The 23,698-nt window shown below is 41.2% G+C and overlaps 1 protein-coding gene across 3 annotated transcripts in view; it reads left to right on the forward strand.

Moving 5' to 3' along the window:
• Positions 1–1,062: 1,062 nt before the first annotated feature.
• Positions 1,063–23,698, forward strand: part of MON2 (MON2 homolog, regulator of endosome-to-Golgi trafficking) — a 55,522-nt gene continuing 32,886 nt past the window's right edge. For all 3 annotated transcript variants that reach the window (XM_081927976.1, XM_081927978.1, XM_081927977.1), the window contains exons 1-11: positions 1,063–1,345; positions 7,829–7,892; positions 14,284–14,411; positions 15,781–15,912; positions 16,935–17,064; positions 17,930–18,027; positions 18,922–19,047; positions 19,960–20,154; positions 20,829–20,953; positions 21,282–21,421; positions 22,394–22,547. In XM_081927976.1, the coding sequence (XP_081784102.1) occupies positions 1,235–1,345; positions 7,829–7,892; positions 14,284–14,411; positions 15,781–15,912; positions 16,935–17,064; positions 17,930–18,027; positions 18,922–19,047; positions 19,960–20,154; positions 20,829–20,953; positions 21,282–21,421; positions 22,394–22,547 (1,403 nt within the window). In that variant the 5' untranslated portion in view covers positions 1,063–1,234. The remainder of the gene's footprint in view (positions 1,346–7,828; positions 7,893–14,283; positions 14,412–15,780; positions 15,913–16,934; positions 17,065–17,929; positions 18,028–18,921; positions 19,048–19,959; positions 20,155–20,828; positions 20,954–21,281; positions 21,422–22,393; positions 22,548–23,698) is intronic.

A 23,698-nucleotide genomic window follows, 5' to 3' on the forward strand; every position in this document is an offset into this window, starting at 1 on the left:
TTGCCAGGCAACAGTTCCTGCAAAGGTCCTCTGGGCCAAAGCAACAGGACTGATCAGCTGTAACCCACTCAATCCATAATGGAAGCAAGTTTTCCTTTACTGGCAGTGGTGTTGGAATTTGAAGCTATTATTAGTAACAGAAGGGTGCTGAACCATAAAAAAGGACAATTAACACTTATTTTAAAGTAGGGGGTGGGATACAACACAAATCTTAAACAGATACCTTTTTGTTTGTTTGTTTTTTGGTTTTTAAGGAAAAATGCAATGCAACTTGCTACACAATTTCCATTGTTAGATTAAGGAGCATTTGCTAGCCATGGGTGATGTCGATGGCTCAAAATGCTTATTAAGATTGCGAACCTGTATCGATTCCCCCTTGGGCAAGACCCACTGAACTCACTAGGTTTTACGGCGGGGTAACCATGTATATGGCATTGAGCTGGCAGTAAACAACATGGATAATCCCATATCTCTTTGATTTGGCAAATCTGAGAGGCGGTGGCAGGGATGTTTAAAAAAAAAAAGCCGAGTCGGGGCTGCTGCTGATAATAATAATTAATAGGAATAAAAATAATAAGAATAATTTATTACTTATATGCCGCCCATCTGACTGGGCTGACCCAGCCACTCCGGGCGGATCCCAACAAAAATAAAAAATAAAAACACAAGACAACATCCCACACTAAAAACTTCCCTAAACAGGGCTGGTGACGCAAGAAAATAAGTGCCGGCGATTTCAAGAAAGAGGAGCTGGAATCCCCTCCATGCCACCTTGCATGGGGGAAGAAGCACGAACTGCACATGCTCTGAGGAACCGACGGCCTCTTCTGCTCCGGGACTGCGTCCAACCCAAGGCCGGACAGGGTCGCGCCCCGTCTTTGCCCCCCATCTCCGCCCCTGACAGAGCCGCCTCAGCCCCGCCGTCCTCGGGCCGCGCCGCCCTGCGGGCCCTCCCCTCCTTCGCGCCGCCCCTTCTTCGCGAGGCCTCTGTCGTACGGAAGCGGGGCTGACGTGCGGCGGCGGCAGCGGCGGCGCCCGGCATTGTGGGAGCGGGAGCGGACGTGGACGCGGCGGGGCCGGCCTTGGTGGTGGTGGTGCTGCTGCTTTTGCCCGTGGCTCCGCCCGGCACTTGACGGCCTCCGGGCGCCGCCACATTCAGACGGCGACGCTGGCTCGGCCGGGCCTGTCCCTTGCCGGCTTCGCGTCGCTGCCTTCCCCACACGGCGGAGGAGCCATGGCCGGGACGAGCAGCCCCGAGGCCGTGAAGAAGCTGCTGGAAAACATGCAGGGCGACCTGCGGGCCCTGAGCCTGGAGTGCCGGAAGAAATTTCCTCCCGTCAAGGAGGTGAGGAGGGTTTTTTGGGGGGAGAGAAACTGGACTGTGGGGGGGGGGCGTGTCAGTGTTTGTGTGTATTTCTTGTGTCGTGTTGGCCTTTCCCCGGCCTGCTTTAGGAAGAGGTACGTGGGGTCTCGCTGAGGCCTTTCCTCTCCACCCAGAACTGAAATCCCGGAGTGGAACCGAGTCGGGTGGCTGCGTCTACATTGCAAACGTCTGCACCGCTTGGCCACCGCGGGCCGCTTGCAGCACTTTCTTGTAACGAGCAGTTCCCGGTTGCACCTCCCTCTTCCCAGACTTCAGTCTCTCTAGTGGGCGAACTTTTTAAGTGTACATTTCCTAGGCTTAGCAATGGTGCCCCCCTTTTTTGGCTGGGGGAGGCAATCGATACTGCTCAAAAGATAGGCAAAAGCCTTCTTATCATCTGTTAGGATAACTTGGAGGCCCTTGTTTGGAGACAGGTGGCTTTGAATATAATAGGTTTCAAGGCACTGACTGGTTGTAGCAACTGTTTGGGTAATCAACAAGGATTGCATTACCCAAACGAGTTTGCAAGCTGTTCCTGTTTTGCCACCGATAGGTAAGCAGGTTTCCGTTGTATATTAAATTTGAAAGTGGCACTTGGAACAGCTCCTATGTGCGTATCATATTGCTGTCTTGTCCCACTTGCGAGGGGTTGTTGTTGTTGGTTTGCGTATGTGAGCCTTCAAACTTTGGTAAGGACTTAAGAATTTTAAGAACTTGAGCTCTGAAAAGCATGCCCTGTTTAATATCTTAAAACTAAGTAAATCAAGCAAAGTTTGTTTTTTGCAGAGTGAAATACTCAATGCCGAAGATGAGAATAATAACTGATAATAATATACAGTAATATGAGTTAGGGTTAGGTGGCACTGCTTTGTGGTGCTTCTGGTCCTACTTTGATGGTTGTTTCCAGAGGGTGGTGCTTGAGGACTGCTGTTATTGTCCATCCAGGTGATATTACCACCAGAGTATTATCAGACCACATTCTAGCCAGTCATAAGCATTCAAGGAGGGCTGGTAAGGAGCATGGCTTGGGGAAGGACCATACAGAGACATCTACAGGGCTGCAGTTGCCCCCCAAGCCTGAGGTTCCCATCTCTGTATAACGATATTTGCCCCTGTAAAAATTCAGGAGCTCTTGATTGTTGAAATCAATAAGCTAAGACTGTACTGATGTTTTTAATGGATTGAAAGAGAATTGCATGTTGCTAGCATTGTGTTCCATAAGGTGGATATGGGGAAAGTAAACAAATATGTTGATTTGATATAAAACAACCTCTTTAATGTGCTAACCTGAGGTTCTAATGTTTTCTTGTACTTTATTATAGATTTGTTGTACTGTGCCTAGATTAAAATATGGCGCAAAGGGTGTTATGTTGTATAGTGCGGACCTCATTGATACCAAAAGTGTTCTAGGGTGTACAGTGGTACCTCGCAAGACGAATGCCTCGCAAGACGAAAAACGCGCAAGACGAAAGGGTTTTTCGTTTTTTGAGTTGCTTCGCAAGACGATTTTCCCTATGGACTTGCTTCCTTTTTCCCTATGAGTTTCCCTATGAGTTTGCTTCCTTTTTCTTAAAGCCGTTAATACCCAGGGAATCCGCGCTCCGCAAGACGAAAAAATCGCAAGATGAAGCAACTCGCGGAATGAATTAATTTCGTCTTGCGAGGCACCACTGTACTTAAAATCCATAGCTTCAGCCTATAGGACACAAACGAAGATGCCAATTAAAGTATATTCCCATGAAAGGGTTTTTTGATGGGTGTGGGGATAATAGTATTGTATACCTGAAGGAGCATCTCCACCTGCATTGTTCAGCCCGGCCACTGAAGTCTACCTCCGAGAGCCTTCTAGCAGTTCTCTCACTGCAAGAAGTGAGGTTACAGGGAACCAGGCAGAGGGCCTTCTCGGCAGCGGTGCCCTCCCTGTGGAATGCCCTCCCATCAGATGTTAAAAAGATAAAGAACTACACAACATTTAGAAGACATCTAAAGGCAGCCCTGTATCAGGAAGTTTTTGATGTTTGGCATTTTATTATGTATTTATGTGTGTTGGAAGCCACCCAGAGTTTCCAGATGGGTGGGGATGATGGTGATAACAATAATAATAATAATAATAATAATAATAATAATAACAACAACAACAACAACAACAACAACAACAACAACAGCAACAATAATAATAACAAGAAGAAGATGAAGAAGATGATCTATTAGAGCGTCCGTCAAAGCCTTCCATGCAAAAAAATCCAAAACATTTGGGTGTAACTCACCACGTAGTCATGCATCAGGTTTGTAGATTTGCCAAGTTGTTGGCAAAGTAAGTAGTAGTAGGTAGCATCATAGATAGCACTGAAGGATGTGAGTAGGAGAGAAATGATTGCTTGATTTGATGGAAGATTTGACTTTCCTTAAGGCAGATTTGAGTAGTAAGTCTTCAAAGTTTAAAGAGCAAAATTTGAGAATCACAGTTCTAAACTTCTACAGAATTTTCCTCTAGTTTCCATAAAATGTTACAACTCTACAGTATGCAAGATGCAATATTTTAGAATATCAAGGCTAACGGAAAGTGGACTGTTTGGTAATACACTATTTTAAAATGCTACAGTTAGACCCGCCTATTATTATTTCCTTTTTTGTAGGATATATTCACAATTTAAAGAATTTGAGAGGACAGACATTTGGGGGAGGCAGGATATAAAGTAACCTTTGTTCTTTGTTAGCCTGCACTACATGTCTGGTTTCTAAACTAGCATTGAACTGCATGGTACTCATTGCACAAGGAACATTAACCATTTTTTTTAACCCAGTAGTGAATCCTGTACATGAAAACAGCAGAATTTTTTTGTTTTAGTATTTTCACTATCATTCCAACAGCACATAATTTGGCAGGTGTATAGCTATAATGCTTCATTTTATGTAGCTTGTAATGCCTTATATCCACTAACAGTGCAGTCCATTGCACATCTCCCCCCACTGAACGCATTGGGACTTATTACCAGATGATCCAGGTTCACCCTCCAGAGTAGATTTTGGGGGCTCAGATTTAATGTTTAATGGTCTTGGCTATGAATTGTAATAACGCAACATTAATAAAATTATAGGGATAAATGGAAAACCTGTTTGTGTTGAATTTCAGTTTATACACATTTAACTTCCATTCTCAATCTATGTTCAAGCATGACAATAAAAACTTATGATTAGAAGGGATATATTTAAAAGTACAATGGAGGCTTTGTGCCATGTACTACTAATACATATGCTGGACAAAGCCAGGCTATATTTGTTTTTAGTTTTTAGTTTTTTAAAAAAATAATTTTTATTAACCAACCAATCACATCAAATCAAACCAAATTACATAAATTCCAAATTACAAAGCCGAATTTTAAATTTTTGTTGGGGGTACCCATATTTCAAGTTCCGAAGGGGATCCAATCATAAGCCAGGCTATATTTGTATGCTGAGTAATACCATGGTGGTTACTCTTTAGTATATATAGTGGTACCTCGGGTTACATATGCTTCAGATAACATACACTTCAGGTTACAGACTCCGCTAACCTAGAAATAGTGCTTCAGGTTAAGAACTTTGCTTAAGGATGAGAACAGAAATCGTGCTCCAGTGGCACGGCGGCAGCAGGAGGCCTCTTCAGCTAAAGTGGTGCTTCAGGTTAAGAACAGTTTCAGGTTAAGAACGGACCTCCAGAACGAATTAAGTACTTAACCCGAGGTACCACTGTACAGTGGTACTTTGAGTTACAAACGCCTCAGGTTACAAACTCCGCTAACCTGAAAGAATTACCTCGAGTTGAGAACTTTGCCCCAGGATGAGAACAGAAATTGTGTGCCAGCAGCGTAGTGGCAACAAGAGGCCCCATTAGCGAAAGCATGCCTCTAGTTAAGAACAGTTTCAGGTTAAGAACGGACGTCCGAAACAAAGTTCATAACCAGAGGTACCACTGTAAAACCTACTTTGTGTGGCTTATTCTTTTGCCCCTGTAACTGTCCATGAAATAGGCACAAGGTTCTACTATCATCATTGGGCTCTATACCAAAGATATTTGGGAACATTTTTTCCTGTGAGAAACTAGTAAAGAAAGTGTCACTCTTTTAAAAGTGGTTTTAGGCCATTTATTTCATTGTCCTCAGCAAGGTAGCTTTAGCAATTACTTGATACGGCTGACTGTTAGTCCTCCACAGCTCTGCTCCTGCTTTCATTTAGAGTCCGTCAGCATAAGCTGACAATTTTGAGTAGCGCTGCCTTTCTAGCTGAGTCAGCAGTTTCAAGATTCTGAACTAGGACTGCAGTTTTACAGAAGGTTCAGGTTACTGCTGAGGCAAAGTTATCTGCTATCTAGGAGCACAGGCATTGGTGTGGTAAAATATTTAACAAGCTAATAGGAATACTTAAAAGGACTTTGAATTTTCCAGCTGTACACTAGTCCTTAAAATGTACTAACTTCACTTATTGAAAGAGCTACATTGTAAAATTATTATTATTATTATTTATTATTTATACCCGGTCCATCTGGCTGGGTTTCCCCAGCCACTCTGGGCAGCTTCCAACAAAATATTAAAATACAATAGTCTGTCAAACATTAAAAGCTTCCCTAAAACATAGGTAAAGGTAAAGGTACCCCTGCCCGTGCGGGCCAGTTGTGTCCGACTCTGGGGTTGCGCGTCCATCTCGCTTAAGAGGCCGGGGGCCAGCGCTGTCTGAAGACACTTCCGGGTCACGAGGCCAGCGTGACAAGCTGCATCTGGCGAGCCAGCGCAGCACACGGAAATGCCGTTTACCTTCCCGCTAGTAAGCGATCCCTATTTATCTACATGCACCCGGGGGTGCTTTCGAACTGCTAGGTTGGCAGGTGCTGGGACCAAGCGACGGGAGCGCACCCCACCACAGGGATTCGAACCGCCGACCTGACGGTCGGCAAGTCCTAGGCTTTACCCACAGCGCCACCCGCTTCCCGCCCTAAAACATATGTGAATATATATGTCAATAATTCAAAGCTAGTTGTATATTTTATTCTCTCACCTTTCCCCCCTGGCTCCTTTAATATTCATGTTTGTTTGTTTCCCCCCTTTTCTGATTGTTACTTTTTATGGAGCTGTTTTAAACATCTAGCAAATGATGTTACGAAAATAATTAAATGAAATTTATTATTTCAGTACACACAGTTCACACAGCACTTTGGCATTCAAATAAGGCAATATGCTTGATCATGTGATGGTTTGCAAGGCATTAGGTTTTCTTAAACTGGATTCTTTAACATAGTCATTTACAGAAGCCCTTGAAGCAGAAAGAAATTTGAACAAGTTGTTTATTATATTAGACACATTAGCTTCTATAAGTTTCTCACAAGGTTGTATTTGAAACAATGTTTATAAGAATATATGGTTTTAAAATTGGACTACATAGAATGTCATGAAAACTTACTATTTAATGTTAAATACACAAAATTCTCAAGTATCTTTTTTCTCTTTGGTAAAATAGAGTGATTAAGTACTTTATTAATTTGCTAACAATGCAGTTCTATACACACTTAACTGGTCACAACTTCTATTAAACTCAATGGGACTTAACTTTTGATTGGAATTGAGCTATAAAATCTTGCAACCCTGGTTTCATTTAACTTTTTTTTGTTTTTGTAGCAGAACTTTGTTAGGGAATACATAAAGTAGTACATTGTGGCATTCTAGTTAATTTTTCAGCTGAGTCAAGAATGTTTTAACATCTTTTTAGTTACAGTACCCTTGTTGGATTTTCTGCTGAGTTAGCCAAGAGAGTTGTGTATTAGGCTTAGTTGGCATCTAATCTGTGTATAAAGAAATAAAGACTGTGCTGACTGGTGCATTCACGCTATCTGTGTAGACACAAGATTCGTATTCATGTCTACCTCTCTGAATGCCTTGGATATTGTGTGTGAAACATGAATGAGATCAGAAAAAAATAGTTTGGGTTGCCATGAGATGTTCTTAGACAGAAATTGTGTATTTATTATGTTTATCCTTTAAGCAACTTCCATGCCAACACCTCAGAACTGTGTTTTTTTAACTAGGGGTATATTGAACGCACTTGGGTATATCATAGGAGACCTTAAAAAGTGAGAAAATTTGCAAATAATAAAGAGATAACGATGTGAAGGTCTTAAGGCAGAGATGGGAGATGTAATGAGACTCAGTTGTTAATACATCACATTCTGGGGCATTGAAATATACTTTCATGGGAAGCAATTTCTGCCGCAAGATTTTGCAGGCATAACAACTTTAATTTCACTTCTGTTAAATGAAGAATTGCTTTCTTATAGCACAGTCTGAGAAGTGGCTTTTAGATTGTAAGCCTGAGGTCAGTGATGACTTACTACTGATTGTAGTAAGCTGCTGTGGGAGCCATTTCAGCTGAAGAATAGGATAAAATGCTTCTAAGAAAAAACCAATAAATTAATAATCTCTTGTCTTTTCTTTACAGGCTGCTGAGTCAGGAATAATAAAAGTAAAAACGATAGCTGCACGGAACAGTGATGTCTTGTCAGGTAAATATTTGCAAACACCAAAAATCCTAATCAGAAAATTTATTTTAAGTCTCTTTAAATCAAAGCTTTGTGTGTGATTTGGTGCTGAATATCTTTAGTCCTTTTAGAACATGAAGATAATAATAGTCTATGGGTTTTCAATAAAAGTTATGACAGTGTGCTGGTCCAATTTTTCATCAAAGCAGGTGAAATATATACCGTTATCAAAATTCTAGGATAGTCTTTGGTGTCTGAAGATCCTGTTTGAATCCTCACTGATTTCCAGGTACTCAAGTTCAGGGAAAGTTTACACAGCAAGCACCTGTTTACGTTCTTTAGGATTCCACCTCATTATCCACACCCCTCGTGTGACTGGGAGCAGCAAACTATGATTCCTAGCTTAGCATTTGATTTGAACTGGGTATAGAGGGTTGTGTCACTCCACAATGTGAAGCCAGTGGCATGCCATGCAAATGTATCCATTCCCTCTTGTAAGAAAGCATTAATTACCTTCCTAGCTCAACCAGCTGACTCCTCCCTGCCCAATTTTGTAAATGAAGAGGAGCAAGGATCCAACAGTTGTTGCACAAACCTTACCAAATGCTCTGTCCACGCCCTCAGGCTGCAACAACTGAAACCTGTCCAACAACATCCAACAAATAAGTGCTCCAGAATTGCCTGCTCTAAAACCTGGAGTCCAAGTTCCAGTGGATGCAAGTGAAATTATCCTCATAATGCCTTGCAAACAGTCCCAGGCTTTAACATGTGCCTAGGCCCACAGATAATAGGCCTTAGCCACCCAGAACAACTGCACTGGATGACAAAACTGGGGCACAGAGGAGAAGTAAGCTTACTTTGCCGCCTTCAGAGCTACTGAATAGAGTGTGACCTGAGCACGTTTGCTGTGATTTCCCCCCACCTGCTCCCTCGCTTAATAGTTCTCACTCTAGAGCATAACACAGAGCTCTGCTTACTTTGCCCGTTGGGAAAGGGTGTTCAGACTCCCATGTCACCTCAGTGTTTGGCAGAAGAGCCAGTCTTGCCAATTGGAAAGCTCCCTGGAGCCCTCCGGAAAACCATTCAAATCCATTGGATGACAAATAAAGAGTGTGCCCTGCTACAAATGTTAAGCTACGTTGGGGCAGCCTCATGGGTGTCATGGCGACTCTGAGTATGCTATTTGCCAGAATATGTAGAAACACACTCCTGGAAGTATGGTTGTATGATCTGGGGTGACACCAATCTTAATACAGGGTGCACACTCTGCTTTTTTGTGTGTTTTAGCTATTATTGGTGTAAGTTAACACAGTGTACAGTGTCTTGTGCCAAAACAAAGCACAGGACTGGATGCAATTCAATACCATCCTGTAGAGGACACTCTTCTGGGGTTGAGGGTATATAATTTGTGGTGGCCCATAGATTATTTTGGGTTGTATACCCCCTGTTCCTTATTGCGTTCTATGTATTTTACTGCTATTTGATTTATACAAACAACAACAACAATGTATTATGTTACTATATTAGCTGTTACTGAAGTACTCCAAAACTTATAGTTTGACAAACATTTTATAGATGTAGGTGCCCTGTTTCATGAGAGAGATGCTGCAGGAAAATGGCTTCTGCAGACTAAGCCAATATGCACATGTCTGATCTTTTTCCTCCCAATTCCAAACTGCCTTATGGGTCATCCAAGTGAAAATTGATGTCTCCTTCCAGTTGAACAGCAGAACAAAGAAGCAAAATTGCTGGTGATATGGAGAAAAGGATGTGTTGCTGCATGGATGTGTTTGGAGAAGTAAAAGGGATAGAGAGGAGCTCTCCAAAACATTCCTCCCACAACTCATTCTGTGAAATTTAATGGACAGTAAATGAAATATTGCCATTTTCAGCCTTTTTCTTTAGTTATATTAATTACTGAATGAATCTATGTTTTTAATGTAGAATTTTAGGGTAACCAAATACAATTTAATATATTGCTTGTAACTATTGAGAGAGTAAAATATCCCCAAATCTCACAGATTTTGAAACTGCTTCTTATGATGTTTTGCAAACTGGAAGTGAAGACAACTGGAAAGAGTGTCTGTAGGAGTCACAGATAATTTTGTATTGATGGCAATAGTGGCAGTGATTTGAAAGCATACAAAATTCAAATAAATTGTGTACTTCCCTTCTTAAAGCTATGTAGGTCTGAATATCTTCCAACTAGTACTTAAATTGGAGCTTATCTGGATACCCCATGCCCACTTCTTAAACAAGGGCTAGGAAATGTCTGGCCCACTGGTCAAACTTGGCATTCCATGAAATTTGGCCCACAGTACTTTTTTCACCACCTGTCCCACATCTGATGCTTTACGTGGGGCAGGTGACGTCATGTATGGGGCAGGTGGAGATGTGGTTGCCAATGCACAAATAGGAGGCTTGTGCATCACTTTCACAATCACTTTCAAGTACACTTCTCTATTCTGTCATCCTGGAAAGTATGCTGCTGATTGGAAGCCCTGTGCAGCGATCTTGGTAATGCCTGCAGAAATCCCCTTGTGCTGGGGTTCCCAAGTGCCTGTCAGCCACCCACCCCAGTGAACAACAGTCAGAATTAGACAGGCCATAATCCAAAAATATAAAGAATTGCCTTAGGAGATTAAAAAAAAACTGTAAACAGAGTTTACCATATATGAGCCCCATTTGCCCAGTTCAACAAGAAGTTGCCAGAACAGGAAAGTGTTCACCAACTTTCCTCTCCCACCTCTCAATAATTTGCCCATTTTAAAAATTTAACTGTTCTCATGTGTACCTTGCTCCAATATTGTGGTAGTATTATATGAACTTTGAATTATTTAGATTTTATGGAGGAAAATGTATGATGTCACCAAGGACACCTATACCCACTTTCCTGGAAGTGAACCCTATTAAACTCAATCTTTCATTTGAGATTTACCTGTTACCATATTCATTCCAGTTATCCAATTTGATTAGTTTTATATTCACTCATATTACAGTTATGAACCAATAGACTTTGAAAAATGCTTTATTTTTCTATTCCATTTCTTCCTGTTCACTGGTCCACAACCAGTATCTTAAATAACTAATTAAGATTAGAAAAAACATTTCTCTTGTTGGTTATTATTCTTTTAAATGTTGCACTAGCAAGTCTTAAGCATTAGTGTCACCAGAGAAAATATTTATAGTTGCTTCTGTGTTCTTGAGAGTACATGAGTACAGAAGGGCAGGGGCAGGTGGTGTTGCAACAAAAATGATGCCACAATTAGTTTTTATTGTTTAGATTAGTTGATTTTGAATAATTACTCTAGTATTACTTAAAATCCACTCATGTTGCATAAGAATAAACTTTAGAATAGTTCTTGCCCTATTTTTTCACTTTAACACTTCTATTTAATTTATTTTTCTTTTGTTTTCATTGCTATCATGAATGCTGACATAAGTGGGAAAGCTATGACAGGTAATGTCAGCTATAATCCAAACAAACTTGCACTAAGAGACAGAAGCATCTCATCTTATCTGTTTAAAGAACTAGATAGCATACAGTGATTTAATGTATGGAAGACAGTTGCAGCCTCACAAATATCATTATGGACAAGACTTACAACTAGTAACAAAACTTGGGATTAGTCTTACAAGACATAAGCAACCTAGAAAACAGCAACAGTGGAATTCCACCCACACCCAGTATAAACTTTTATGACATAATAGAACCTCAGAAACCACTTTGTACTGAGTCAGACCATTGACTACCACACTGACAGCTCTTTGGGGTTTCAGACAAGGGACATTTCCAGTCCTACCTGGAAATGCCAGGGATTGTTTTGAAACCTTCTGAATTGCAGAGCAGATGCTCTATCACTGAACTATGGTCCTTTGCCCTAATAAGGGAGAATAATTAGCTAACTAGACTTCAAAGGAGACGCGGGTGGCGCTGTGGGTAAAACCTCAGCGCCTAGGACTTCCGATCGCATGGTCGGCGGTTCGAATTCCCGCGGCGGGGTGCGCTCCCGTGGTTCGGTCCCAGCGCCTGCCAACCTAGCAGTTCAAAAGCACCGCCGGGTGCAAGTAGATAAATAGGGACCGCTTACCAGCGGGAAGGTAAACAGCGTTCCGTGTGCTGCGCTGGCTCGCCAGATGCAGCTTGTCACGCTGGCCACGTGACCCGGAAGTGTCTGCTGACAGTGCTGGCTCCCGGCCTATAGAGTGAGATGAGTGCACAACCCTAGAGTCTGTCAAGACTGGCCCGTATGGGCAGGGGTACCTTTACCTTTTTAGACTTCAAAGATTATATGCCTAGAACACTAATACAGTAGCACTTGGAAATGCTTACTAGTACTTTTTATCTATATCCTAGTACTTTAATTTACATTGTACAATTCTTCTTTAAACTCAACATTATTTACAAGGCGCTGTGGGTTAAACCACAGAGCCTAGGACTTGCTGATCAGAAGGTCGGCGGTTCGAATCCCAATGACGGGGTGAGCTCCCGTTGCTCGGTCCCTGCTCCTGCCAACCTAGCAGTTCAAAAGCACATCAAAGTGCAAGTAGATAAATAGGTACTGCTCCGGCGGGAAGGTAAACAGTGTTTCTGTGTGCTGCTCTGGTTCGCCAGAAGCGGCTTAGTCGTGCTGGCCACATGACCTGGAAGCTGTACGCTGGCTCCCTCAGCCAATAAAGCGAGATGAGCGCCACAACCCCAGTGTCGGCCATGACTGGACCTAATGGTCAGGGGTCCCTTTACCTTTACCTAATGCTTTTAGGTTTAATGGCTGCCTTGATAAACCTGTGAATAATCTTCTAAGACACGATACATCTGTGCATTAATATAGATGCCTTCACTGCTTACATTTTCCTAGAAAACCAAATCAAGATTTCTCTTTTAAAAAACAAACAAACCATACACAGTTTGAGGCCTTTCACTCTCTCTAGGCTTTTCCAGTTTCAAGTAATTGCGTTCTGATTTGAAATGGTATTTTGTATCGTAGAATTGTAGAGTTGGAAGGGACCACAAAGGTCATCAGTACAGAATCTCTGTTACTGTTTCTAATTAATCTGCTGTAGTGTCACTGATAATACAGAACTGGGTTAAGGGGTTATATAACTGATGCCCCTTTGGATTGTTTCTGTAGCTCAGTATACTGGATATTCCTAATATAATTCTCAGTGTTATGGGCTATTTTCTGATAGTGTACTTTGCTCTGTTGCACCAGCAGATGCATCTGCTCATCAAGGGGAGGAGGTAATTTGGGCTGATTTTCCTGATGGACCTAACACCCTCCCCTAAACTGTTCTGGAGGATTGAGGGACCCTCAGAACAGATTTGGGAGAGGAAATAGGCAAAAACCACTTCCCCTTCTCCCCCATGAGCAGATGTTTCCTGCTGGATTAAACTTCCTTGTGCTTGTGCAAGAAATAGACTATCACCCTATAGCAATAAGATTCTAGAAAAGAGATGCATTTCATACAACATATTTTATGGATACCATTCTTTACCAGCTCAGAACTTTGGTAAACTTCTGTCGGGGTATACCCACTGTGTGTATACTTGAGTGAATTTTGAGTGCTGAATCCTGCTTATTTGCATAAGAAGTGCTTGTTTTAATTAGTTTCTTCAGCTAGTCTCTCTCTCCCCACCCCAAAATACTGGATACTGCTTAGTTGTAAGACAAAAATCTGGTTTAAAATTTCCATGTTTGGGATCAGAAGTGTATATACTTCTGCAGTAGCTATAGTTTTGTACTCATTATCAAAGGATAAAATTCCAGATAGAGTTTAATATCAATGTATAATTTAAAACTATAATTCCTATAGACTTACTATGGGTATCTTTGAGAACTTGGCACATGTACGATTTTGCAAACTAGGCTACCTTTCAATTAAATTAAATATTACTATACTGTGCAAGCAGTGTGTTCACATAGAGCAAGTCTATGTTGAAACAAGTAGGCTGCAATTGAGACTTGCTCTTTGAAGGAAAGGTGACATCAAATAATCAGTCTTCTGTTCCATAGTACTCTGCTCAGACTCTTGTATTCTCGTGCAATGAACATAAGGATGTTTTGGATCACAGAGCTATCTTGCCCATGACAAAATGGGCACATAGGAGTAGAATATTGCATATGGTGTATGAGAATGGGGTAATTCAGAGCCTTGGAAAGCAAAGTGAATGCAAGGAGTAAATGCTGTTCAAACAGGCAGGTGAAAGAAGATTCAAGCAGCTGCTCCAAAAGGTTCTTACCATGGATATAAAATTAAAGTAAAAGTTCCAATTTGTTAACTCTTTCCATCTCTTTTATATATATTTTCCATGAAATACCACTATAATTATATTAATTTTCAACAGATGGTTTTCTTTATTAATCAAAGCTGCGGACTTGTGATATTGTATATTTATTTTTTCTCCATTTGAAAGCCTTGAAAGAGAACAGCTCTGAAGTGGTTCAGCCTTTTCTAATGGGTTGTGGAACAAAAGAACCAAAGATCACCCAACTATGTCTAGCAGCTATACAAAGGCTCATGTCTCATGAAGTTGTTTCAGAGGTAAGACTTGGGGTAGTCAAGTAATGGTATGGAAGTGTTGCCTAATTTACATAGCTGAAGAATCATTAAAAAAAATAGAGTATCCTAATAAGATAACTGACTAGGCATAGCCTTTAGGATCAGTGTAGATGTAACACTACCCCAGAGGGATTATTAGGGTTGGCTTCTTGCAGGAGCATTCCCCTTCAGTTTTATTTTCAGATGAAATGTGGTATTTAGCATTATGAGAGTTAGTATGGTGTGTAGTATGTTGATTGTTGAGGTTAAAGGAGACTCACTCAGCCCTGAAGCTTACTGAATATTTTTGAACCATTTGCCAACTCTCACCTACTCTACAGGCTTGTTGTGAGGATAAAGTGGAGTTGGTTAGGGGATGAGTCATGTGTGCTGAACTATGCTAGCGTAAAGGCAGCATAAACATATAAATATACCTACGGCACAATTTTGAGTCATGGTTAGACGCTGGTACACAAACTACAGTTTAAGGTCTCTCTGACTAGTGTTAACATTGATGTTGGTGTAGCACAACTTGAAAACTGAGGGGAAGGGGAGGTGTACGCAAGTCACCCAGGAGAATTACACCAAGCCTTACACTTTAGGATTATATTGCAAAATGGTCAGCTGCTCTAGCTTTATTGAGGCTTTGGCTACTGGTACAACTTAACACTCACCCAGGGAATGAAATTCCCACACAAATAAAATTCTCTTTTCAGTGACCTCATCTTGTCTTGCACAGTGCTGAGTCCTCACCCAATACTGCTGCTGGTCCCATCACACTTGCTGATTCTCCCCAGCTTCTAAGCTCCATGACACCCTAGTATTCCTTTCTCCAGGCTATTAAGTTTGAGGAGTGACAGGTCAAGTTGTCCTCCTTGGGACCCTCTAGGGTCACACGCAGTGAACCAGTCTCATGGTATTCTCTCCTTAAGGAGCTGAGCTGGAAGGAAAGCCTATTAGCAGGGTTCCCTGACCCTCCCCACTGTCAGGGGAAGAAGGGTTAAGAGATTATGTGCCTTTGCTTTTTCCTCTGCAAGCCAGTCTCCCTCTCTTCTATGACTGCTGCCTCTGGGCTATTTAAGCTCAGTAGTTTCAAAAGTGCTTTGTTATTCCCAGGTGGTAGCAGCTTTTCCCTTCCCCACCTCTTTCTTGGGTAGGCAGAGTGAGTTGCAGCCCTGCTTCCAGTAGATGTGGATTGGGGCCATCTTAAAAGGTCAGTCAAAGAAGAGAACATATTGCTTGAGGCGATCCCCTGCAGATCTTTACAGGGTGAAAAAGCATATTCAATATTTATTAAGTACGATGGAATTAATGATTGACACTTCTGTAGTCATTTCCCCCCATATAGCCCATCTCGATTTTTGTTCCCAAGGTTGCTGCTGGAAATGTTATCAATATGCTTTGGCAACTGATGGAAAATAGCCTTGAAGAACTCAAGCTTCTTCAGACGGTCCTTGTATTATTAACAACCAACACAGTTGTCCATGATGAAGCACTTTCTAAGGTAGGCACTGTATAAATCAAATTGTGGTATTTCATTATATGTTAACCAATAAATATGAGCTGATCTTGAAAATTCCACGGTGAATCTCAAGTAAGTTTCACAGGCTGTCTTTCATTGTACACCAAAGGAAATATAAAGAAAAATGGCACACCTGTGTGGCTTATTTACGCAATCCTTACAGGCCTGTTCAAGTAATACCTTAGCTTTGAAATTCCTCTCAGGAAAAGACGTGAGCGTGTCCAATGGTCTCCTATGTTTCCTTAATAATAGCATTCACAAATAGCAATTTTAGGAAAAGGATCATTTAGATGTTTCATTAGTGTGGATGAATTAGTAAAATCGGGGGGAAATCCAAGATGGCCCTTTTGCAATTGGCAAATTGCCTTTTCTGGCAAATAGGAGAGTAGTCTTTCAGGTGGGCATCATGGCAGAAAAGGACCAAAATATATCTGTTCTTCATCTGAGCTTTTGCCAAAAAAGTTTTCAATATCATTTTACACTTAGATTATAAATTAGGTTTCTGGGCAATGTAAAATGTTTTAAAGCTGGCAAAATAAAATGTTGAGTTAAACTACAAGCTTATCAAAATTATGCTGCAACTACTTAATCTCATCCATTAAAAGTTATGTCAGCTATGGTGATCGGATTATGCATAGTTTGGATCAAGTTTTCAGTAAAAGAGAGCTGCACAGTTGTGAGGCTGTCTGAGAGTCTCTCTTTGTATTACTGCTATTTGTACTTGGCACACGGGTGACAGAGGGGCATCCTTGAGGCATTCTTGACATGAAAGTGTTGAAGCAATTGTGTGACTTGTACATTATTATTTTTCTTTTCACATGTGAAGAGGCTTTTGATGAAACGTAAAGGAGGAGCCAATTTCCAAGATAGATGCATTTTAGGATGGCGGAAACTTGAACATTTTAAAATTCAACTTACTTCATGTTTTAGAAACTTATAATTTCTACACCTTAGCTTTGATTATTATTTGGGTTGTGTAATGAGTACTGTTTAAATTTTTTTAGGCAATTGTCCTTTGCTTTCGGTTGCACTTCACAAAAGACAATATCACAAATAATACTGCGGCAGCCACAGTACGGCAAGTAGTTACTGTTGTTTTTGAAAGAGTCGTTGCTGAGGATGAACACTATAAAGGTGGGTATGTGTTTGTATTGCAATTAAAATATTACATAACATTTGGTATTTATAGCAAAAGTCTCTTTGCTATAAGTAGGTGGAGCCCAATATAGTAGTACCCAGATTCTAAAAGTAAATAGATTAGTGTATAGCGCTTCATCCACTGGCGAAGGAAGAGGAGTGCCATCGTGGCTGCCCCCTCCCCCGCCCGCGCTGGGCGCCACACCCCCAGGATGCGCACCAGCCCCGCCCCCACCTGCTCTCCGCCCCCCGGTGCTGGAGCATGAAGCTCCACCACTGGCTTCATCTGAGGAATTTGGAGGGCCAGGTCAAAGATTATCCCATTTTATCGTCACAGCAATCCTGCATAGGGTATGCTGAGATGAATGGAGATTTCAGTCCAGGTCAAAATTCAGCACTCTATTAATGTGGAAAGTATAATCGATAAAGGAAAGGTGGCTTTTGAAGCATGGATACCAATTTGTTCAAGTGTTACATCATGTGGTTTTTTTAAATGAAGCTGTCTGACGTAGGCTTTGAATTGGCAGGTTGTTCAGTAACTGCAAGTCATGCTTTTTACCTTGTGTTTAGTTGGAGAAATGTGCTTCTTGATTGCCAGTTCTCTACTACATGCCATCTGAATGTTACTTGTCACATCTCTGAATCTGGAAAAGTAACTAAATGCAACTCTGTTCTATCCGGCAGTGGCAAGGGGGGGGGGGAGAGAGTGCAACCTTTTGGGGGAAGGTTGGTGTCGACCACAAGCATCTGCTAAAACCCCCAAGTTGCTGCATCAGCCTTAGTTAATATAGATATAAAATTGAACAGCCATGCATTCTTTCTTAACATTGTGTTTCTGAACTGGATTCTGTATTTTGTACAGATATTATAGAGCAACCAATAGGAATTCAAGGAAACAGTAACAGAAGATCTGTCAGCACCTTGAAACCATGTGCTAAAGATGCATATATGCTTTTTCAGGTATTGGAACTTACTTGAATTCTTGTCGTTCTTTTTATTATATACAGTCTAATTTACGTACAAAGTTAAGCTTCTGAGATCAGTCAATAGTCATTTGTTACTTGCTTTTGGTTTGAGAGATAATATGATACAAGTATTTTGAAGAGAGAGAGAAAAGGTTAATGTACACAGAGCATTCTTAATATTATGGAGGAAAAGCATAGCATGCTGGACATAATTCTTCTGCTCATCTCTAGAAGCTATAGAGCTCAATATACGGAGGAGCTACAGAGATGGTAAAAGGGAGCAATTTGAGAAGCTAAAGGTTTGGATAGATAAAAGTCAGAATATTCTCAGTGTTTTCAGAAACTTAAAAAGAAACAGTACTATCTAACTGGTGGATTTAAATTGCTGGACAGAATAATGAAATTAAATAAAGGCAAATGCAATTTCTTAACAATGGGCTGATTCTGATATAATGCAATGCAAAATCATGGACTGGCAAAACACAGGCTTGGATTCAGCACTTGCCTCCTTTCCTGATTTAAGGCAAACTACAGTTCATCATCATCTGAACTATGATTTGCCCTTCTCTGAAAAACAGGATAAAAATGAAGAACAGACCCCGTTTCTAGACTCAGTTTGCAAGGCAATCACAAACTATAGTAGGCTTCTTTAGGCAAAATAGTAGCTTGCCTCAAACCAGGAAAGGATATAGAGGATTGTGTATGTCAACGAGGAAGGAGTGACTGAAACTCAGACGTGTTAATACCAGAGTATGGTTTGATGGTATGTCTAAAAATTCCATGTGGTGAATTACATTGCAAAGTACAGACTGGGTGACAATTGGGGGGGGGGGTTGTCCAGGCTGATTCCTGAGAATAAAAGTACAAGAGTGTTGTTGGTTTTTTTTAGGATCTTTGTCAGCTGGTTAATGCTGATGCACCTTACTGGCTTGTAGGCATGACAGAAATGACCCGGACATTTGGTCTGGAACTGCTTGAGTCAGTCCTCAATGATTTCCCGCAAGTATTTTTACAAGTGAGTGCTTTTGTTTTTAGAAAGGGGAGGGGAATTTCAGCTACAAAGACTTTAGAAACTGTATATATTGTGGTTGGGGGTCCTAACTAGACACCTGTGAAGGGAAGGCTCCTTTTCACAGATGGGACCAATATCTGCGTGTGGGATCCACTCCTGGAAAGTGAGGGAAGAGGCCATTTTTGCTGATTTCCCCCCATCCTCCTGCGCTGCTTCTTACGCTGTTCCATATCTCTTCCAGCCTTCCAGAGTTGATTTTTTGGAAGCACGAGGGACTACTGGAGGGAGGGAGAATTAGTGAAAGTTGCCCTACTGCAGGCATAGGCAAACTCGGCCCTCCAGATGTTTTGGGACTACAACTCCCACGATCCCTAGCTAACAGGACCAGTGGTTGGGGATGATGGGAACTGTAGTCTGAAAACATCTGGAGGGCCGAGTTTGCCTATGCCTGCCCTACTGCCTCTTTCACTGACAGGAGCTTCATGTGAGCAAAGCTCAGCTTGGGATGCTCCTGCCAGCAGAAGCTCAGTTAAGATCCAGGCCTTTGTTTCTGAAATAGGAAAGACTCGGCCATTTTTGTTAACATATCTTTGGCATCTGTATGATTAGCACCTCTTAACCTAATACTTAGATTGTGTTTTGGTTAACTTTAGAGCAACAGAATGAGCAGTACTACCCATGGGGGGATTATCTAAAGGGCAAGGGGGCGATGGGCAGTGCTGGAGTGTGAATGACCATCAGATTTTAAAAGTTCATCAATGGATCAAGTCCATCAATTTTGCTTCCCCACCTTTGGTATCAAAGGGGTTACTGTGGAAGGTCGGTGAGAGGTCCCTAGTATAAACCTATGTGCCTAAACTTTAATGATATATATATATATATATAGCGTTCTAACAGTGTCCTTTTATTTTCCAGCATCAAGAATTCAGCTTCCTCCTTAAAGAAAGGGTCTGTCCACTAGTGATAAAGCTCTTCTCACCAAATATAAAATTTAGACAAGGTTCCAGTACTTCATCTTCACCAGCACCAGTGGAAAAACCGTATTTCCCAATCTGCATGCGCCTTTTGAGAGTAGTTTCCGTTTTGATCAAACAGTTTTATAGTTTACTGGTAAGAGGACATTTTTAATATCACTATTATGCACAGGATAAATCTTAAATACCATGCAAAATGTGGTCGTCCCCCCCCGAATTTTAAGGGAGCTCAATGTAGAACAGGCTTCTTCACCATCTTTTCTCTTAGCTGTCAGCATACAAATAATCCCTGGTTATGCTAAGAAATAGTCACACCATTAGTCCTCTGTTTTCTTGAGGGAGGTGAAACTGCAGACACATATGCCTAAAGAGGACTGTGGCAATACTGTAACGCCTTGATAACAGAATAACCTAAGGATAATGCTTCCCCTCAATCTTTAGCTGTTCAGAAATTGTTAGGCTACAGAAAATTATTTATTCCACCTCTTCTTTCCTTCATATAGCCTCTCAAAGCTCAGCTTGTTCCTTTGCCACCACCCTCTTGTTCCCACTGAGCCTGTAGCTAAGCCTAAGAATGTGTAACTGGAACAGCAAACTATTCCTTTCCATTTTACCCCATTCTCCCCTTTCTCTAGCCCCCCCCCAAGTGTTATTAGCTTCCTTGCTATGGGACTGTGCCAAATAGCCCTTCTCCCAAAATTGCAAGTGCAAACATTTGCAGGGAGGGGCCCTGCCTTATTAGCAAAAATTCCATGTTAAGGATTCCTTGTTCAGAATTTTCTTTTAACTAATAAAAGTATTTCTGTTTAGGTAACTGAATGTGAGATCTTTCTATCGTTGCTTGTGAAGTTTCTGGATGCAGACAAACCTCAGTGGCTAAGAGCTGTGGCTGTAGAATCGATACACAGACTTTGTGTGCAACCTCAGTTATTAAGGTAGTGGAAGTATATTAGTTGATATACCATATACCAATTAAAGTAATGCTTTCGATAAAATTTTTGGATAATTGAAAGAACAGTGCACAGGTATTGTGTTAGGTGTGCATGTATACAAATAGTGGGTCACTGATTTTAATATCCTTAAATTTGTTTTAAATTCTAGAATTTAAATGTTCTCCTGTAGAACATGAAGCCTTTCTGTGGCTACCACATACTTTTTCCAATCAGTATAAGAAAGAGTGTTTCATAATGCAGAGTCACTGATGAAGTCACAAAAGCATTTTCTAAATAACTGCATTTTTACTCTGTCCGAATTGTGTAACAGATCCTTCTGTCAGTCTTACGATATGAAGCAGCATTCAACTAAGGTATTCCGTGACATCGTGAATGCTCTGGGATCATTTATTCAGTCACTGTTTCTCGTACCAAATACAGGGAATGTATCAGCTGCAACAAACCAAACAGGTAAACTAGACCCTAGGACTATTTTGAGCCATTTATCAATCATTCCCTCTTAGGAGCACTGGTTTCAATAAACATTTTATTTATTTAGCTCAATTAGTACTTTGAGTTGTATTCATGAGAATGATAACTTGATCATTCTTGCAAACGGTAAAATAAAGCCTTTTAGAAGAACTTGCATAGAACCTTACTCTGTAACTCTGAATGGAAGGCATATCATATCAAACAGTTAAAGCTGTCATATTTTTTAAACCACCATATCAGCACCCAGGGCCAGGACACCCATGCAGCAGGTTCTGGATAGCTGCCTTTTCTTCCTCAACAGGTGGAGGTGTGGAGGCAGCATTTCTCATTTTCCCTCTAGTGGCAAAATGCCCTGGGCTAACCCTGCCAGCGCCTGTTTCAGCAAATACCTCAAAATCTTAATGCATATGCTGCATCTCATAACTTTCGAGTGGTTTAATTTGCTAATATTTTAAATTTCTGAGTTCTGAGTGACTTTAGCTTTTCAGTGTAGCTCCACTGCTGCCGGTAAGACCTCTTTAATGAAATGCAAGATGCACTGGGAATGATTGGCCAGGAGGGGGCATTCAAAACAGATGGATAAAACATTGTTTGAATAACCTTTGCTTATAGGAATGTTGTCTTAATGATATTAAGAAAAAGGGTTACCATATATACTCGAGTATAAGCCGAATTTTTCAGCACATTTTTTATGCTGAAAAAGCCCCCCTCGGCTTATACTCGAGTGAGGGTCTTTTCGGGCTGCTTGTTCTTCCTCCACCGCTGCTGCCACCACCAGGTTTGTGGTGTGGTGAACCGAGTCAATAAGTTTTCCCATTTTTTTGTGGTAAAATTAGGTGCTTCGGCTTATATTTGGGTTGGCTTATACTTGAGTATATACGGTATGTTGCGCTTAACTAATTAAATTAATACTGAAGTGCAGTTAATTCCCTCATTTGATTCACTGTATAGGAGGAAGCGTGCCTGGTGGCACAGCCTCAGCACAGACCAATCCTGGAATGTTAGGGATGGGTGGAAGTGCGACAGTCTTGCCTGCTTTTGAATACAGAGGAACCTGGATCCCCATCCTCAGCGTGTCAACACAGGGCAGTGCTAAAGCCACCTAGTAAGTAACGTATTGATCTTTAAAACCATGAATTTGCCACATCCTAAGTAGTTGTAACTGAGCAGGAATATGGAGAAGATCTGTTCTGGAAACAGCCCTGGGTAGCATCAAGCAAGTGCTACCCTGGCGGGCACTTGGAGTCGTTCTGATCGTGTATTGGTTTCTTCCATGATTGTACCCCAGATCTGTTTCTTCTCCAGATGGATTAGAAATTACTTTTCTGTGGTGCCCTAACCTCCTTTCAGTACATATTTCCTCTGGTTTCTTATTAGGCTCTATTTATTTGGGTTGCTGTTCAAGTCTTGGGATGGTTTATAATTATAGTGTGTTTCTTTAGTTATGACATCAGAAGACAAACATAACTGTTAAAAAGTACCTCCCATGACCCTAAGGAATTACCAGCACAGATATATGTTGTAGTGTTGAATAATTTATATTTTTAAGGTAGATTTTTTAAAAAATCTGTATAAATACCGTATTTTTGGCTCTATAAGACTCACTTTTTCCCTTCTAAAAAGTAAGGGGAAATGTGTGTGCGTCTTATGGAGTGAGTGCAGGCTGCGCAGCTATCACAGAAGCCAGAACAGCAAGAGTAAGAAGCAAGCCTCATTGGACACAATTGGCTCATGCACATGCAGTGGTAAACAATGCTTTAGCACTATGTGGACAAAGCACAATTATTCCAAGTACGTGAGGGGCGGAGGAAGACTTCAAACCACAAAGCTGGCTTGTTTAGCAACTTTTCATTGCTTAATTTAAACCGGGATTCCTGGTTTACATATAATGCTAAGCCAATCATCTTTAAAATAGAAAGGAATCTTGGTAGAAGGCTTCCCCACTGTGTGGGTGGAGGAGGAGGAAGTTTGAGAGCCTGTTCCATTTTCAGTAAGGCTTATTCACATAGTGCTAAAGCATGGTTTAGTATTATGTGTAAACCAGCCCTCCGGCAGTAACTTCCAAGTAAACATACATAGGATTGCAATGTTGTAAGTGAATACATCTGGGAAATATTTGAAAGGTTTAGGGAGCTAGCTCTCCTTTGAGCATTGATGTTTGGAGCAATTAACTATGATTGCACAGAATATACTAGTATCAGTGTAAGAAACCTCAGTTTTACAGCAATATTTGGTTTGCTTTGCAAATTGTGATAT

This window comes from Podarcis melisellensis (genome assembly GCF_964234715.1).
Source record: "Podarcis melisellensis genome assembly, chromosome: 10".
Lineage (NCBI taxonomy): Eukaryota > Metazoa > Chordata > Lepidosauria > Squamata > Lacertidae > Podarcis > Podarcis melisellensis.